This window comes from Hemiscyllium ocellatum, chromosome 47 (genome assembly GCF_020745735.1).
Source record: "Hemiscyllium ocellatum isolate sHemOce1 chromosome 47, sHemOce1.pat.X.cur, whole genome shotgun sequence".
In the NCBI taxonomy this organism is placed as follows: Eukaryota; Metazoa; Chordata; class Chondrichthyes; order Orectolobiformes; family Hemiscylliidae; genus Hemiscyllium; species Hemiscyllium ocellatum.
The window spans coordinates 8,942,178-8,961,553 of NC_083447.1; the positions used below are offsets into that span (position 1 = coordinate 8,942,178).

The following is a 19,376-nucleotide window of genomic DNA, read 5'->3' on the forward strand; positions in this document are numbered from 1 at the left end:
GAGAAAGTGAGGACTGCAGATGCTGGGGATCAGAGCTTAAAAATGTGTTGCTGGAAAAGCGCAGCAGGTCAGGCAGCATCAAAGGAGCAGGAGAATCGATGTTTTGGGCATAAGCCCTTCTTCAGGAATGAGGAGGGTGTGCCAAGCTTAGCCTGCTTGGCACACCCTCCTCATTCCTGAAGAAGGGCTTATGCCCGAAACGTCGATTCTCCTGCTCCTTTGATGCTGCCTGACCTGCTACGCTTTTCCAGCAACACATTTTTAAATTCTTACAGGGACTCCCGTATGTCAACTTGCACACAGCCAGATCCCATAAGTACACACAGTGAAAATGGATCCCTTTCGGAGTGACGTGTTAGTCACGACTGAAAATTCACTGCACGCAAAAATGCTTCATGAGACATCTTGGCGCCATATAAATGCAAGTTTGCTTCTTTACCCAGCTGAGCTCTTTTCAGATACTCTGTCTGTCCAGGGCAGGGTCCCTTCCCCAGCTCAGAGAGGGAAGCCTCCCAACCTCTTGAATCTGCTCCTTGAACATCGGGGTCATTTGGAAACAGTAATGCTTTGAAGTGTTATTTATTCATCGGCCAGGTAATTTGCCCAGCAAATGTTCCTTAAACCTTTATCAGGTTACATTGGCTTAATGTAGTTGTCACCATCTGAATGTCAGACTGATGTGAAACTGTTTTGATTGCATGAAGGAGAGGTGGCCAAACTTGACTTAAATACAGGTATCAAATCCTTTTCCCTGAGGCAGAGCAGAGCCACAACCTGTCTCAACATCACACCCAGTCTCACGTAGACCTGGAAACAATCATCTCATGTTAGTGCCTTATATTTAACTACTTCACTGAGAGTCATGGAGATATACAGCATGGAAACAGACCCTTCGGTCCAATTCGTCCATGCCAACCAGATATCCCAAATTCATCTCGTCCCATTTGCCAGCATTGGCTCATATCCCTCCAAACCCTTCCTATTCATATACCCATCCAGATGCCTTTTAAATGCTGTAACTGTACCAGCCTCCACCACTTCCTCTGGCAGCTCATTCCATACACATACCACCCTCTGTGTGAAAAAGTTGCCCCTTAGGTCTCTTTTGAATCTTCCCCCTCTCACCTTCCACCCATGCCCTCTAGTTTTGCACTCCCCCACCCAAGAAAGAAGATCTTGACTTTTCACCCTATCCAAGCCCCCTCTGATTTTATAAAACTCTATAAGGTAATTTCTCAGCCTCTGACTGTCCAGGGAAAACAGCCCCAGCCTATTCAGCTTCTCCCTACAGTTCAAACACTCCAACTCTGGCAACATCCTTGTAAATCTTTTCTCAGCTCTTTTCAATTTCACAACATCCTTCCTATAGCAAGAAGACCAGAATTGAACGGGGTATTCCAAAAGTGGCACGACCAATGTCTATTACTGCCACAACATGGCTTCCTAGCTCCTTTACTCAACGCTGCAAATGTGTTGCTGGTCAAAGCACAGCAGGTTAGGCAGCATCTCAGGAATAGAGAATTCGACGTTTCGAGCATAAGCCCTTCATCAGGAATAAGAGAGAGAGAGCCAAGCAGGCTAAGATAAAAGGTAGGGAGGAGGGACTAGGGGGAGGGGCGATGGAGGTGGGATAGGTGGAAGGAGGTCAAGGTGAGGGTGATAGGCCGGAGTGGGGTGGGGGCGGAGAGGTCAGGAAGAGGATTGCAGGTTAGGAAGGCGGTGCTGAGTTGAGGGAACCGACTGAGACAAGGTGGGGGGAGGGGAAATGAGGAAGCTGGAGAAATCTGAATTCATACCTTGTGGTTGGAGGGTTCCCAGGCGGAAGATGAGGCGCTCCTCCTCCAGCCGTCGTGTAGTTGTGTTCTGCCGGTGGAGGAGTCCAAGGACCTGCATGTCCTCGGTGGAGTGGGAGTGTAAGTGGCGACACATGGCTGCAAGGGTGGAGCGGAGGATCCGGAGGGAGGTCTGTTGCTGGAGGCTTCGGATTTGTTGTAGGTACAGGTTGTCCTGGTTGGGTCCAAATTTTGTTGGTTGGAATGTAGTTCGGAGTCCGTGTGGGATCAGTCGGTTCCGTAGGCAGGTGCTGAGGAAGGAGATGTGGCTGTGGTAACGAGTCTGTTTGAGAACGTGGCTGAAGAGCTTCTGTGCAGAGGAGATGACCTGGAGGGTGCAGTGAGAGAGAGACTCACTGAAATCCTTGTAGAGGGAGGAAGAGAGCTTCTTCAAGGAAGGCATCCTTGTAAGAGGATTCGCAGTAGGTTAAAATCTTCGAGTAAAAAATGAGGTCTGCAGATGCTGGAGATCAGAGCTGCAAATGTGTTGCTGGTTAAAGCGCAGCAGGTCAGGCAGCATCCAAGGATGCCTTCCTTGAAGAAGCTCTCTTCCTCCCTCTACAAGGATTTCAGTGAGTCTCTCTCTCACTGCACCCCCCAGGTCATCTCCTCTGCACAGAAGCTCTTCAGCCACGTTCTCAAACAGACTCGTTACCACAGCCACATCTCCTTCCTCGGCACCTGTCTACGGAACCGACTGATCCCACACGGACTCCGAACTACATTCCAACCAACAAAATTTGGACCCAACCAGGACAACCTGTACCTACAACAAATCCGAAGCCTCCAGCAACAGACCTCCCTCCGGATCCTCCGCTCCACCCTTGCAGCCATGTGTCGCCACTTACACTCCCACTCCACCGAGGACATGCAGGTCCTTGGACTCCTCCACCGGCAGAACACAACTACACGACGGCTGGAGGAGGAGCGCCTCATCTTCCGCCTGGGAACCCTCCAACCACAAGGTATGAATTCAGATTTCTCCAGCTTCCTCATTTCCCCTCCCCCCACCTTGTCTCAGTCGGTTCCCTCAACTCAGCACCGCCCTCCTAACCTGCAATCCTCTTCCTGACCTCTCCGCCCCCCACCCCACTCCGGCCTATCACCCTCACCTTGACCTCCTTCCACCTATCCCACCTCCATCGCCCCTCCCCCTAGTCCCTCCTCCCTACCTTTTATCTTAGCCTGCTTGGCTCTCTCTCTCTTATTCCTGATGAAGGGCTTATGCTCGAAACGTCGAATTCTCTATTCCTGAGATGCTGCCTGGCCTGCTGTGCTTTGACCAGCAACACATTTGCAGCTGTGATCTCCAGCATCTGCAGACCTCATTTTTTACCCTTTACTCAACGCACTGACCGATAAAGGCAAGTGTGCCAAATGCCTTCTTTACTACCCTATCTTGATGCAATGTTCGCCATTTAAAGACTGGAGATCACCTTTTATCCACGCTTGCTTCCCTTGTAGGAACGGCGTGACCAATAGGAAAGCCCATCATCGCAAGGCCATCTACAGAGAACGCTCCCCACCAGCCACACTGGTGATGCAATGACGTGAGACATAACAGAAAACAAGGGGTGATAAAACGGAATTTGAAGTGAGGAGTGAGAACATAAATCAGAAACAACTTTAAAGTGAAAAGGAACTTTAAATGGAAAGACTTAAAATGAGGACTCCCCATAGAAGAATATGCTGATAGGGTGACGTAAAGACAGGTGAGACAGATGGGCTGAGTGGCCTGTTATAGCAAAATGTATGCAAGATGGGTTTGAACACTGACACAAATAGATTCATTGAGTCATAAAGCATGGAAGCAGACCCTTCGATTCCATGCATCTGCACCGACCAGACATCCCAATCTGAGCTAGCCTAGTTTGCTAGCACTTGGCCCACATCCCTCTAACCCCTTCCTATTCATATACCCATCCAGATGCCTTTTAAATGCTGTAATTGTACCAGCCTCCACCACCTCCTCTGGCAGCTCATTCCATACATGCACCACCTTCTTGCAGAAGCCTTGAAAGTGCCTCTGGTCATGAGCAGGACAATGAATTCACAAGATGTGTAAGGGGAAGAATATATCTGCGGCAGACTTTCTGTGTCCTGTAGCCAATATCATCTGCTTGTGACGGACATGGTTTCTAGCGTTTTATGTTTACGAGGTTAAAGCATTTTACAAAGACCCAACTTCTCACATCTCTTCAGATTGTTTTGTCTAGACCTTGTTCATTATCTTCTGAATTAACTCTGCCTTGCCTTAATGTACATGTCTAAACATCTCGCTGTAACATTCTGACATACAACATAACGCTCACTCCAATCGTTCTACCCGTGCAACAGGGAAATTGTGTTTTTAGATACTTTGAATCTTTACTCCCTGATGCTCCTTCCCCCTAAGAGTGTCCACTCGCACCGCATGTAGTTGAGCTCCCTGTCCTTACTTTTCCAAGTACATAGCAAAAGAGTGAGGGTTTGTAGGCTGTTTGAAAATGGGGAGACATCACTGATAAGTTTCACTGAGATTGCTCGGTACACATGCAAACATTGTTCCAGCAATACCCTCACTACCTAGACAGAGACCATCTAACTGGGTACATTGAGCCCTGCAATCTTAGTTGCTTGGACACCCACTCACTGATTTGTACAGACATAGAGTCTTACAGCATGGAGACAGATTCTTCGGCCCAACCAGTCCATGCCGAACATAATCCCAAACTAAACTACTCCCTCCAAACCTTTCCTATTCATGTACTTATCCAAATGTCTTTTAAATGCAATTGTACCTGTATCCACCACTTCCTCAGAAAGTTCATTCCACACGCAAACCACCTTCTGTGGAAAAAAATTTGTCCCTCGCGTCCTCTTTAAATCTCTGTCCTCTCAACTTAGAAGTGTGTCCCCTAGTTTTGAAATCCCCCGAGGGAAAGGTCAACTATCATTAACTCTGTCTTTACCTCTTTGTGCCCCAGTTGTTCAGGGTTAAAGGAAAAGAAACATATTGCATTTATATAGCACCTTTCACGATTCGTGGTGACCTAAACCGCTTTCCAAGAAAATAAGAAGCCTTGAAGCCATTGTCAGTGCTCCCTCGATTTGGGGATGATGTCCACTCACAATTGTGAGCTTCTACCAAGGGTCTCTATGTGATTGAACAGGCCAATTGTCCACCCTCACATCCTCAAAGGATGACCCACGAGGTAGTGGAATGCAGAGTGTGAAGGAGAAAATTCAGAAGTCTGAAGTGCAAAGAGACTTGGGAGTTCTAGTCCAGGATTCTCTCAAGGTAAATTTGCAAGTTGAGTCAGTAGTTAAGGCAGCAAATACAATGATGTCATTTATTTTGAGAGGACTTGAATATAATAGCAGGGATGTACTGCTGCGGCTCTATAAGGCTCTGGTCAGACCACACTTGGAGTATTGTGTGTAGTTTTGGACCCAATATCTCAGGAAGGATGTAATGGCCTGAGAGTGTGTTCAGAGGAGGTTCACAAGAATGGTCCCAGGAAGGAAAAGCTATCACATGAGGAACGTTTGAGGACTCTGGGTCTATGCTTGATAGAGTTTAGAAGGATGAAAAGGATCTAATTGAAACATACAGAATACTGAATGGCCTGGACAGAGTAGATGTTGGGAAAATGTTTCCATTGGTAGGAGAGACTAGGACCCAAGGGCACAGCCTTAGAATAATGGGAAGACCTTGTAGAACAGAGATAAGGAAAAACTTCTTCTGCTAGAGTGGTGAATCTATGGAATTCATTGTCACAGAAAGCTGTGGAGGTCAAGTCATTGAGAATATTTAAGTCTAACATTGATAGGTTCTTGAATCAAGGGTTACGGGGGGAAAGCGGGAGAATGGGGTTGAGAACCCTATCAGCCGTGACTGAATGGCAGAGCAGACTTGATGGGCTTTTTGTCATTTACATAAATGATTTGGATGCGAGCATAAGAGGTACAGTTAGTAAGTTAGCAGATGACACCAAAATTGGAGGTGAAGTGGACAGCGAAGAGGGTTACCTCCGATTACAACAGGATCTTGACCTGATGGGCCAATGGGCTGAGAAGTGGCAGATGGAGTTTAATTCAAATAAATGCAAAGTGCTGCATTTTGGGAAAGCAAATTTTAGCAGGACTTATACACTTAATGGTAAGGTCCTAGGGAGTATTGCTGAACAAAGAGACCTTGGAGTGCAGGTTCATTGCTCGTTGAAAGTGGAGTCGCAGGTAGATAGGATAGTGAAAAAGGTGTTTGGTATGCTTTCCTTTATTGGTCAGAGTATTGAGTACAGGAGTTGGGAGGTCATGTTGTGGCTGTACAGGACATTGGTTAGGCCACTGTTGGAATATTGCGTGCAATTCTGGTCTCCTTCCTATCAGAAAGATGTTGTGAAACTTGAAAGGGTTCAGAAAAGATTTACAAGGATGTTGCCAGGTTTGGAGGATTTGAGCTACAGGGAGAGGCTGAACTGGCTGGGGCTGTTTTCCCTGGAGCATCGGAGGCTGAGGGGTGACCTTATAGAGGTTTACAAAATTATGAGGGGCATGGATCAGATAAATAGGCAAATTCTTTTCCCTGGGGTCAGGGAGTCCAGAACTAGAGGGTATAGATTTAGGGTGAGAGGGGAAAGATATAAAAGATACCTAAGGGGCAACCTTTTCACACAGAGGGTGGTACATGTATGGAATGAGCTGCCAGAGGAAGTGGTGGAGGCTGGTACAATGTCAACATTTAAAAGGCATCTGGATGGGTATATGAATAGGAAGGGTTTGGAGGGATATGGGCCAGGTGCTGGCAGGTGGGACTAGATTGGATTGGGATATCTGGTCGGCATGTACAGGTTGGACCGAAGGGTCTGTTTCCATGCTGTACATCTCTATGACTCTATGACTCTTACCAATTTTTATAGATCAATGTCCCTTTAAAAAAACACTTGGCTGTTAGTCGCAGCCTGTGGCCGCGCTGGAGCTGCTGGGAGCTGTAGTCAACAGACTCGCCTCTGTGTTGTTAAAATGGCATTTACGAACTACAACACCCAGAATGCTCCGGTGTGTAGTCCCGAACTCCGCCTTCAGGACCGGCTGGGAGCGACGCGGAAACGACATCTCCCAGCGACCATTGCTCCAACCGGAAGTGTGCAACCTCTTCTTCCGGCGAGTGGCGAAGCGCGGGTCGGTTGCGGCAGAAGGAGCGAAGCGGCGGTGAGGGGGACATCGAGCGCCATGTGAGTAGGTCGGGGGGAGTGATTGAGAGATAGAGGGAGGGGCGGCGATGGTGGGGAAAGAAAAGAGCCGCCCCTCTCTCATCCGCGGATCCGTTTTCCCGCTCCCCTGTCGGTAATTAGGGCCCTTTTCAAGGCGTTGCTAAGGCCTGAGGCCTAGTCCGCGCAGGCCCGAAGCCTTTCCCCACCGGGGGGATGGTGATGGGCGGGTTGGGGGGCAGAGATTCTCGGTACCTAACCCCGTCCGTGGTGTGAGGGGAAGGAGAAGGGACAATATCTACCCGATTCTATCTCACTCTTTTTTCGCCTCGTTGTTCCATTTCACTGGTTCCTCAGACACTAGACCCTCCCCCTCATCTTGTCCTCCCCCTCCCCCTCATCTTGTCCCCCCCCTCCCCCTCATCTTGTCCCCCCCCTCCCCCTCATCTTGTCCCCCCCCTCCCCCTCATCTTGTCCCCCCCCTCCCCCTCATCTTGTCCCCCCCCTCCCCCTCATCTTGTCCCCCCCCTCCCCCTCATCTTGTCCCCCCCCTCCCCCTCATCTTGTCCCCCCCCTCCCCCTCATCTTGTCCCCCCCCCTCCCCCTCATCTTGTCCCCCCCTCCCCCTCATCTTGTCCCCCCCCTCCCCCTCATCTTGTCCCCCCCCTCCCCCTCATCTTGTCCCCCCCTCCCCCTCATCTTGTCCCCCCCTCCCCCTCATCTTGTCCCCCCCCTCCCCCTCATCTTGTCCCCCCCCTCCCCCTCATCTTGTTCCCCCCCCTCCCCCTCATCTTGTTCCCCCCCCCTCATCTTGTTCCCCCCCCTCCCCCTCATCTTGTTCCCCCCCCTCATCTTGTTCCCCCCCTTCCCCCTCATCTTGTTCCCCCCCTTCCCCCTCATCTTGTTCCCCCCCTTCCCCCTCATCTTGTTCCCCCCCTTCCCCCTCATCTTGTTCCCCCCCTTCCCCCTCATCTTGTTCCCCCCCTTCCCCCTCATCTTGTTCCCCCCCTTCCCCCTCATCTTGTTCCCCCCCCTCCCCCTCATCTTGGCCCCCCCCGTCCCATCTCCCTTCTCCTGTCCCTCTTGGCTCTGACAAATCTGTTCAGAATTCTTTGACGGGGGTAACATGGCACATCAGACAAAGGAAAGCCAGTTGGTGTGATCTATTTGGATTTCCAGGTGGCTGCTCAATAACAGGAGAGCCCATGGTGTTAGGGGTAAGCTCCTGGCATGGACAGAGGATTCCTGGTGAAGGGTTATACCCCCAACGTCGACTTCTCGCCCTCTTGATGCTGCTTGGCTTGCTGTGTTCCTCCAGCTCCTCTACTATGGTTAGAGGATTGGCTGACAGGCAGAATGCAGAGAGTGGGTTAAAGGGAGCAAATTGCTGCAGATGCTGGAATCTACTGAAAACAACAAATGCTAGAGATCATAGTGGGTCAGATAGCATCCATGGAGAGAGCAAGCCTTTGTTTTGCACTTGCTGTCTCTCCATGTATGCTGTCTGACCCACTGATCTTCAGCATCATTTTGTTTTCACTAGGGATAAAGGGATCTTTCAGGATGGTAGCTGATGACTAGTGGTTTCTGCAGGTGTCGGTATTGAGACCTTAACTGTTCATATTATTCATTAACAATCTGGGTGAAGGCACTAGGAGCATTGTTGCTAAGTTAGTAGATGACGCAAATGTAGGTGGAGGGGCAGGTAGTGTCGAGGCAGCGGGGAGGTTGCAGTAGGGCTTGGCTAGGCTAAGAGAGTGGACAAAGAAGTGGCAGATGGCATGCAATTGGGAAAGTGTGAGGTTATGCACTTTGGTAGGAAGAATAGTGGCTTAAGCTATTTTCTAAATGGGGAAAGGATTCAGAAATCTCAAGCAGAAAGGCAATTGGGGAAAAAAAGGGCAGTATAGCACAGGAACAGGCCCTTCAGGCGTCCAAGCCTGCACGGACGTGTTTTGTCCTTCCAGAATAAAAACTGTCTTCACTCAGAGGAATCCGTATCCTTCTATTTCCTTCCTATTCACGTATTTGTCCAGGTGCTTCTTGAAAGCTTCTATTGTGCCTGCTTCCACCACCACTAGTGGTGCATTCCAGGCATACGCACCATCTGTTGAGAGAAAAGCTTGCCTTGCGCATCTCTTTTAAGACACCACCCACAGACAGACAGGCATTGTGTCTCCTAGTACATGACCCCTCCACCCTGAGAAAACACCTCTTAATTTCCACTCTATCCATGCCATTCCCAATCTTTTAAACCTCTATTGGTTGCCCCTCAACCTTCTGCATTCCAGTGAAAACAAATGCAGTCTATCCAATCTTTCTTCATAGCTAAAATCTCCCATACCAGGCAAAAACCTGGTGAACCTTTTCTGTACCCTTTCCAAAGCATCGCGTCCTTCTGCTGTGGCCAGAACTGTACGCAACATTTCAAGTTCCAAAAAGCAGCAGCATAACTTGCCTATCCTTATACTCCATGCTACTTCCAATGAAGGCGAGCCTGATACAGGCATTTTTTTACTACCTTCTCTACGTATGTGACCTGTGGAGCTGCACACCCTGATCCCTCTGCATATCAATACCCTCCAAAGGGTTCTGCCATGCACTGTATAATTTTCACCTGTACTGGACCTTGCAAAATGCATCACCGCACATTTAGAGTCTTAGAGATGTACAGCACAGAAACAGAACCTTCAGTCCAACTCAATGCCAACCAGATATTGCAAATTAATCTAGACCCATTTGCCAGCACTTGGCCCACATAAATCTAAACCTTTCCTATTTGACTGGATTAAACTCCATCTGCCATTTTCTGCCCATGCCTCCAACTGATCTATATCCTGCTGTATCCCCTGACAATCTTCCTCACTATTCACAACTCCACCAATCTTTGTGTTGTTCACAGACTTACTAATTAGACCAGCTACGTTTTCCTTCAAATCATTTATGTAGACCATGAGCAGCACAGTTCCCAGTCATTCTCTTAAGGGAGTCCAAGTCATTCTGTTAGGGTTAACATGCAGGTTCACTTGGCAGTTAGGAAGGTAGATGCAGTGTTAGCAGTCATTTCAAGAGGGCTAACACTGTTAGCATTCATTTCAAGAATGGAAATGCAGTGATGTATTGCTGAAGCTTCATGTGGCTCTGGTCAACTGCATTTGGAATGTTGTGAGCAGTATGGGCCTGTACCTAAGGAAGAAGGTTGAGGATGTAGGTTTGCTCGCTGAGCTGGAAGGTTCATTTTCAGACGCTTCGGCACCATACTATGTAACCTCTTCTTCAGTACCCTCCGAATGCAGCACTGGTGGTGTAGAAAGCGAGCTACACCACAAGTGCGTCATTTGGAGGCTCACTGAAGATGTTACCTAGTATGGTGACAAAATGTCTGAAAACTAACCTTCCAGCTCAGCGAGCAAACCTACATGCAGAACCTCAACCTGAGCGACAAATCTTCTCAAAACTTGCAACAAGGTTGCGGCTGGCTTTCAGCAGGTCCAGAGGAGTTTTACAAGAATGATCCCAGGAATTGTTATATGAGGAATGATTGACAACTCTGGGTCTCTATTTGATGGAGTTTAGAAGGATAAGGGGGGCTCTGATTGAAACATACAGAATGCTGAGGGGTCTGGATAAAATGGATGTGGAGAAAATATTTCCAATAGTAGGAGAAACCAGGACCCAAACATAGTGTCAAAGAGTGTGGTGCTGGAACAACACAGCAGGTCAGGCAGCATCTGAGCAGCAGGAGAATCAATGTTTTGGGCATAAGCTCTGCATCAGGAGGCATGGTGAGCATAAACTCTTCATCACCATACTCTCCGACTCTGATTTCCAACACCTGCAGTCGTCACTTTCTCCCAAAAGTACAATGTCAGGGTCAACAGATGACCCTTAGAACTGAGATGAGAAGGAATTTCTTCAGCCAGCGGGTAATGAATCTGTGGAACTCATTACTGCAGAGGGTTGTGGAGGCCAAGTCATTGAGTGTATTTATGACAGATGGATGGTTTGTTGGTTGATAGGAGGAATCAAAGGTTATGGGCAGAGAGCAGGAGGATGGGGTTGAGGAACGTATCAACCATTGTTGAATGATAGAAATTGTGCTGCTCTTTCATATGGTCTTATGGCCCTCACTGCCCCACCCCGACCCTCTTGCCTCACCGTTCCCCCCCACCCCAACTTTGTCCTCTCATCACCTCATTCAACTTACTCAATTTATGTTACCTTTTCCATATCGTTTCCTGTGCTGTTAAGAGAAGGCATTTGTTCAGTTTCTTTATTACAGTCATTGGAATTAGCTGTTTGACCAGAGTCCTGTTCCAGTGGGTGTTACGTGTTCTGGCCTGTACCTTGAGCTTTCCTAGCTGAGACCCTGATTAACTTATTTTTGTGACGGGAGAAGCTAAACTTTTGTGTTATAATTCAACGACAGTCTAGTTGAGGCAGGCACAATGTCTGGTGATGTTACAGATTAGTGATGGCGTTAATGTGTGATTGGATACTTGTTGCAGGACTAAACAGATCACCAAGTTGAGCAAATTAGTTTAATTTTGGATTGTTGCCAGGAGATGGCAAGAGTGGATACTGGCAAGGGAGAAGAGTTTGGAGTGAAACTGAACATGTTGTCTTCAAAATTAATGTTTAACTGGAAGAAATTCTGCCGATCCAGTATTGGATGTCAAATGCACAGTCAGGAGTGAAGCAGTGAGTGAGATGTTTGTAAGATTCAGCTGAATGTATCATTGTACAGGTGAAAACTGTCTGTGTGCATGATTGGAGGCTAAGGATCTATATCCTTGGGGTGGGAGGTATAATTATGATCTACTGTTCTCTGTGGAAAGGACCGTCTAACATCCTTTTAATATGTGATCTCTGGTTTTTGTGAACTTCGGTAAACTTGTATGAAAATATCCCAAAGTCCGCATCATTTTAAAAAGAATAAATTCAGTCCTTGGAGATCTATAAATAATGGAGCTCTTTTAAAGTCTGTGTGTTTTGGGATGTTAGTTGAGTTGGTGGGAACTTTCTAACATAAACACTGGGTAGCATTCTGACATACAGCGTATATAATCCCTTTCACTCAAGTAGTTGCTTTGCAGGCTGCACTATATTTGTATAGATTCTGTCTTTGTCAAGCTAACATTAGTCTTTTGCTATGGTGATGGACTTAATTGCTTTCCTGGGTTTTGTCCATGCAAAATTTGTGGCATCAACATGACCCAGTTCAGAATAACCCTGCTCTGGTTGTAGGTTCAAGCTCCTGATTGATTTTTAAGGAGCCTGGGTTAAGTTTCACAAGATTGATTTGAGTGGGGTACCATTTGTAGTCATACAGCATGAAACAGGTGCTTTGGTCCAACGTGTCCATGCCAACCAGGTATTCCATACTGAACTCATCCCACTTGCCAACATTCGGCCTTAAACCTCTAAACCCTTCCAATTCATGTCCCTTTCCAAATGTCTATTAAATCCTGTAATTGTACTGGCCTCTACCATCTCCTCTGGCAGCTCATTCCATATACACGCCACCCTCTGTGAAAGCATTGCCCATTGGGTCCCTTTTAAATCATTCCCCTCTCACCTTAGACCTATCCCTGACCCTTGGAAAAAAGACCTCAGCAAATCACCTTATCTATGCCCCTCATGACCTTATAAACCTCTGTAAGGTCACCCCTCAGCCAGGAGAAAAAGGTCCTAGGCTGTCTTGCCATCTCTTATAATTCCAGTCCCAGCAACATCTTGTCAATTTTTTCTGCATCCTTTCTAGTTTAACTACGTCTTTCCTGTAACAGAATAATAAGCAATAATATAAAAGTAGCCTCACCTATGTCTTGTCCAGCTCCTATACTCAATGCTCTGACAAATGAATGCAAGCGTGCCAAATATGACCTTCACCACAATATCTACATGTGATGCTAGTTTCAAGGAACTATGAACCCGCATCCTGAGGTCTCTCTGTGCAACAACATGCCCCAGCACTCTACTGTTAACTGTGTAATTCCTGCCTTGGTTTGCCTTATCAAAATGCGCACCTCACAGTTATCGAAATTAAAATCCGTCTGCCACTTCTCAGCCTATTGGCCCACCTCATCAAGATCTCGTACTTTGCGATAACCTTCTTCAGTGGCCACTGTACCACCAATTTTGGGATCATCCGCAAACTAACTAACCCTACCCACTATATTTTCATCCAAATCTTTGATATAATGACAAACAGCCGTGGACCCAGAACTAATTCTTGCAGTGCGTCACTAATCACAGGCCTCCAGTCCGAATGATAACCCTCTGCCTTCTACCATCAAGCCAATATTGTATCCAGTTGGCTAGCTCTCACTGGATCCCATGTGACCTGAACCAACCACGTCTACCATGTGAGATATTTTCGAAGACCTACAGAAGTCAAAATAGTGTGTCAAAGTTTTCATGGCTTTGTTCAGAGGAGAACAGGCAGTTCACATCATGCCATGATTGAACATTAAGAACACTAGAAACAAGAGCAAGTGTAGTCCATTGACCTGGTCCATCATTCAATCCAATCATGGCTGATTTTTGACTTCAAATCCAACTCCTCACCCATTGCCCACCTTCCCTGATTCCGTGAAAGACTAAAACATTGTCTATCCCAGCCTTGTATATTTTCAACAATGGAGCATTCGCAACCTTCTGAGGCAGTGTTCCAAAGATTCATAACCCTTTGAAGTAATTTGTCTTCTCCTCAATTGGAAATGTGCAGTCCTTATCCTGAGACTGCGCCATGTTTGAGATTCTCCAGCTTGAGTGGGAAGGGAAAACACAATCTCCGTTCAGGATTCCCCTAGTTTTCGAGCATTCCCTTTATGCAATTTGGCTTTTACGAAAGAACTACATTAGTACTGGCTTTTGCAAATCCGGAGAGGATTTTCATTTTTATGAAAATCGGGGAAACGTTTTCCCCATATAAATCACGCACCTTCGCTTTATCCCACTTTCTGCTTATGAGAGGGTTCCTGAAAGCGCTGTACTTTCGAATAGCAGGGGCTACCTGTATTTGTCCTGTCAACCCCCATCAGAGTCTTTTAATATTTCAGTGAAACTGCCCCTCAGCTGCTAATGGATGATTGTTGCATGTTTATATGTGGGACATGCCTTTTGTGAAACCCAACTGGAGCTTTCTGATGTGGAGTATGATATGCTATAATGGTTGTTGTAACCTCCATAATTAATCAAGTTAATTAAGATTCTACTACCGCAATCTTCCCAGTTGAGGGGACAGCAAGGACTGACTTGTTCTAGGACTAAAAAATGAGGTCTGCAGATGCTGGAGATACACAGCTGAAAATGTGTTGTTGGTCAAAGCACAGCAGGCCAGGCAGCATCTCAGGAATAGAGAATTTGACGTTTCGAGCATTAGCCCTTCATCAGGAAGGACTTTACTGGGGCTTTCCACAGGGGAGTATTTTTGATTCATTCATGGGATGTGGGCACTGCTGGTTAGGCCAGCATTTATTGCCCATCTCGAGTTGCCCAAAGGATAGTTAAGAATCAGTCATATTGCTGTGGGTACGGAGTCACATATAGGCCAGATTGAATAAGAAAGGCAGTTTCCTTCCTGAATAGGCATCGATGGATGGGATGGGATTTTCCAACAATTCATATCATTTTGAATATTTTATTAAGTTCAAATTCTACCATAGCAGGATTCAAACTCTGGACCTTACCTGGTATTCTGGATTAATGGTCCAGCGAGAATGCCACTAGTTCATTGGTGCCATGTGATACACTACACTGACAACTTTGGAATGGGCCAACTTGTTTTATTCTACAATCCAGAGAGCATATATCCACTCTACTTGGCCTTTTAGCGTAGGCTACCCTCTCATCTTGGTGACCAGTTGAATGAATGTTTTCTCTATTGACTTCAGAGCAGGCTATCCATTTTTAAATACTAAAACTGCCCATAGCAGTTACCCAATCAGCAGAATCTTGCCATTCAGTCGCCATTTCCACAGTCCTGCTGTGCTTTTGTCTACATAACAGCAGTATTACGCTTCAAAAGAAACCTTGAGTTGGTTATTCAGAGCATTCTGAAGCTGTGCTGAGAGTTGGAAGGTCCCTTAATCGTTAGACCCTCTTTGATATATCACTCTGCCTTCTTATTATGTTTGACTTTCAACTATTGGATCCTTAATGATGAATTTTTGAAATAACTTTCATCCTTCTAGGAGTCTGCTAAACAAGCCGAAGAGTGAGATGACTCCTGAGGAGCTTCAGAAGAGAGAGGAGGAAGAGTTCAACACAGGGCCACTCTCTGTTCTGACACAGTCCGTGAAAAACAATACGCAGGTCCTTATCAACTGTCGCAACAACAAGAAGCTGCTTGGCAGAGTCAAAGCCTTTGACAGGTAGGCTCTTTGTGATCACTGCTTCCCTGTCTACTCTTGCTTTCCTACTATATTGGCAGCCCCCCCATCAAAAATGTATGTTATGGGAGGAATGTTCACTGCTAGGTTTTAACATGTCACGTCTATGACATTCTTGTCACAACCAAAATGCAGCAGAGTGGCAAGTAGCTTGATATTATTTTATATATTCCTACACGTATTGAGGAACATGGGGGAAAAATGTGGGAGTGTGGTGTTGAGATTGAGGATCAGTTATGATCATGCTGAATCATAAAGCAGGCTTGAAAGGCTACTGGCCTACTTGTGCTCTTGGTTTCTATTTACCTGCAGCATTAATCAAATTGCTGCTATCAGAGCATTTCTGCGATGGATTGCATACAAGTCTTTCACCTTCACCCAGCAATGAACTTTACAATTGTCCTGCGTTTGCAGGTGTATTGAAATTACATAAAATTCTGGTCTAGTGACATTTCTTTTTTTTAAAAAATGAACAAGGAACAAGTCAAGAATTTAATCTATCATTGTCATCCTTTCTTGGAATAGTATTAACTTTGTGTTCTGTCTGCAGTCATGAATCACAATGGGCTTAACCTGTGGACTGGTGAAGTTCTGGTATGCAGAGCGCCTGGTGCTGGAAGCTTGCCCTGTGGGGAAGGTTTGGGCCCTAGCTTTAGTGTAGAGACAGCATTGAAATATCTTTGTTTGCAGATTTCTACCTGCATGGTAAAACTCTGCATGTTGTTTTTCAGCACAAATGCATTGTAAATGAGAAGCCTGTGGCTTTATATCAAGACAACTAGGAAGGGTTTGGAGCGATATGGGCCAGGTGCTGGCAGGTGGGACTAGATTGGGTTGGGATATCTAGTTGGCATGGATGGTTTGGACCGAAGGGTCTGTTTCCATGCTGTACATCATTATGATTCTATGTCTTGCCTTGTGTGTCAAATAGACTTGTTGTAGTGTTATGATTCAAGAGTCATAGAGATGTAGAGTACTGAACCAGACCCTTTGGTCCAACTCATCCATGCCAACCAGACAAATTAATTTAGTCCCATTTGCCAGCATTTGGCCTGTATCCCTCTAAACCCTGTTCATGTGCCTATCCAAATGCCTTTTAAATGTTGTAATTGTACCTGCCTCCACCATCTCCTGTTGCAGCTCATTCTTTTCACCCAATTTACCGAACATTTGTCAGTGTTCTATTTGTGAGTCCGAGCTGGATGAATTGTGGTACTTTGTCGCTGCCGATCCCACCCCTCTGTGTCTGATTAGCGTCTGATTGCTTCCATTCAGTAGTATCCCTTATGATCTGTCGAATGACTGACAGCCCTTACTCAACTGGACTTATTCCAGCTCCACCTTAAACTTTGGAAAGAAGCTATATGGACTGACACTGGGGCGGCACGGTTGCTCAGTGGTAAGCACTGCTGCCTCACAGCGCCAGGGACCCGTGTTTGATTCCAGCCTCAGGCAACTGTCTGTGTGGAGTTTGCACATTCTCCCTTTGTCTGCATGGTTTTCCTCCGGGTTCTTCGGTTTCCTCCCACAGTCCAAAGATGTGCAGGTTAGGTGAATTGGCCATGCTAAATTGCCCATAGTGTTAGTTGCATTAGTCAGGGGTAAGTATAGAGTAGGGGAAAGGATCTAGGTGGGTTCCTGTTCGAAGGGTCGGTGTGGACTTGTTGGGCCAAAGGGCCTGTTACCACACTGTAGGTAATCTAATCTTATCATTTCCTCTCACTGCAATGGGGAAGAGATTGAGTTAATGTTAGATCCAACCCAAAAACTAACAGGTTTTGAAATGACCTGTTCCAGTTCCAGGTTAAGATACTCTCTCAGCCTGATAGTGCACACTCCTACAGGCATCTGACAGCAGAGTCGATGAGATGTCAGTGCAGATTTCTGAATCATCCTCTGCTCATGCAGAATAGAATAAACTAACTTCATTTATTTCTCTACTGCTTTGTGTCACTGATCTTTGTAACACTCCATCAGTGAGGGCAGTATTATGAAAATTTGGCTAGCACTCCACCTCTGGAACCTGGACAGAATTCCAGTCCTGGCTGATAGGAATGTGATTTTCACCCCGTTTCATGGCAGTGACCGTTATTTCAGGCAGTTATAATAGATTGGCAAGTGAGTCCCAAAAATACGTTGAATGGATGTGTCTGGTAGCAGCTCTGGAAGTGGCAAATCTTTACGTAGGGAGTGTTAAAGCTTTGGAATCTGCTACCTGATAGCTTTTCAGTAAAGAATTAGGTGAGTACGTGAAAACAAAAGTAAATTGCAAGGATGCAGAGGAGGGCTGGGCTGTCGAGGTTACTGTTTGGAGCAGCTGGTTAAGGCTAGCTGTAATGAATATCTGCCTCTTCCACTCCCGCTGTTAATGGGTTTTGGAGCCCTCGCATAACAATGACCATGGTTGGTGTTAAATTGTTAAAACTCACTGACATGGGGCCAGGTTAGTAAAGGAAACTGAAATGTCACTGGTCTGGACAGGAGGTACACTTTTGCTTTATGTGATGAACTTCTGATGGAAGAATTTGCAACAAGTGGGGAAATATTTTAATTTCCCACTCCCCACCTCAAGGAAGTAAGTCAAAATATATATCCTCATTGCTGTTCCTTAAAAATCACATGGTTAAGGTCTCGTATTTGACAGGGTAGTTTCTGACTGCTGTCCTGCAGTCTACACTGGGTATTGAGCACAATGCTAATGTTCTCGCTGTATGTAGCAGCTGATAAAACTAACAGTGATAACTTGACCCTTTTTAAGCCAGGAAATGCATCTCTCTCCTATTTGTTATCTGTTACAACCTTGTCACTAAAGTAATCAGATTTCAACCAGTTCATTGTGCCTTTTTAGGTACAACTGTGTCTTTTACCTTACTTCCTTGTTCCTCCTTCAAAGACCAACGGTTTTTATTTTCAATTCCCTTTCCAAGTTTACTGTGAAACCTGCAAGTGGTGTTTTTGTAATGGATCTGGTAGCAACGTTTGCTACTGTAGGTGGCCTGTGGTAAGAAACACTGACACTGTGTATTTTGTGTGGACTGCATCTATATTACTGTCTGTCAGTGCAGTACTTTGCCTTTCTTATGATTCCAACTTTGGCGCAATGCATCTGTAGCTATGGATCGTGCAAGTTCTGAAGGGGCAGCCTGGTTTGTCTTTGGGTGCATGACATGTTTTGGGTCAAAGGGCATGTGGAGCGAGGGAAGCACTTGCAGGGAATCTCCACTACATGCACTGAGAGCGATTATGATCTGCAGTACCACTGGAACCCTGAATTGTGTTGCATTGACGAGGTGTGTTGTTGGAAAGAATTTCTGTTCTGAAGAGCGCTCAAAAATTCTCACCTTTTTCCTGTTCCAGACATTGCAACATGGTGCTAGAAAATGTCAAAGAGATGTGGACCGAGGTACCCAAGAGTGGGAAAGGCAAGAAGAAATCCAAACCTGTTAACAAGGACCGATACATCTCCAAGATGTTCCTCCGAGGGGACTCGGTGATTGTTGTTCTTAGAAATCCATTGATTACTGGCAAATGAAATGGCTGCTTTTGTGGGAATTGTAACTTATGACACTGAGTGGAAAATTCTGAACCAATAACAAGCCTCGTTCTTTTATTTTGTTTCTTAAGTCGGGCCCTGACATTGCATTTTTGTTGTGGACTTTACTTTGTAATAAAATGCATTTTGTGTACATACTGTTTCTTCAGCTTAAGCTAAATTTCAATTGTCCGGTATTGACTCAGGTCTTTTTGAAACTAAATTCTTTGAGTCCTGGTGGATGGCTGTTTCAGTCTGGTCAATGCACCAGAACCAGCCTGGCACTGTATGTCTCTCCCTTTTTTAAGAATACTTCATGTAGCTGTTAGTGGTGTATAAGGCATGACCGAGTATCATTGCCTATATGGAAGCAGTTCTTTTTCCCTATGTTTTGAATCCCAGCACCTGGCTCTGGGACCACTTG

General features: G+C 46.1%; 1 protein-coding gene across 1 annotated transcript; it reads left to right on the top strand.

The window, feature by feature from the left end:
* The first annotated feature begins 6,940 nt into the window (after positions 1 to 6,940).
* On the top strand, positions 6,941 to 19,106 carry snrpd2 (small nuclear ribonucleoprotein D2 polypeptide). The gene is made up of 3 exons (XM_060856229.1): positions 6,941 to 7,048; positions 15,223 to 15,402; positions 18,778 to 19,106. Coding segments are annotated over exons 1-3 (357 nt in total). The 5' UTR covers positions 6,941 to 7,046; the 3' UTR covers positions 18,953 to 19,106.
* The last annotated feature ends 270 nt before the right edge of the window (positions 19,107 to 19,376 follow it).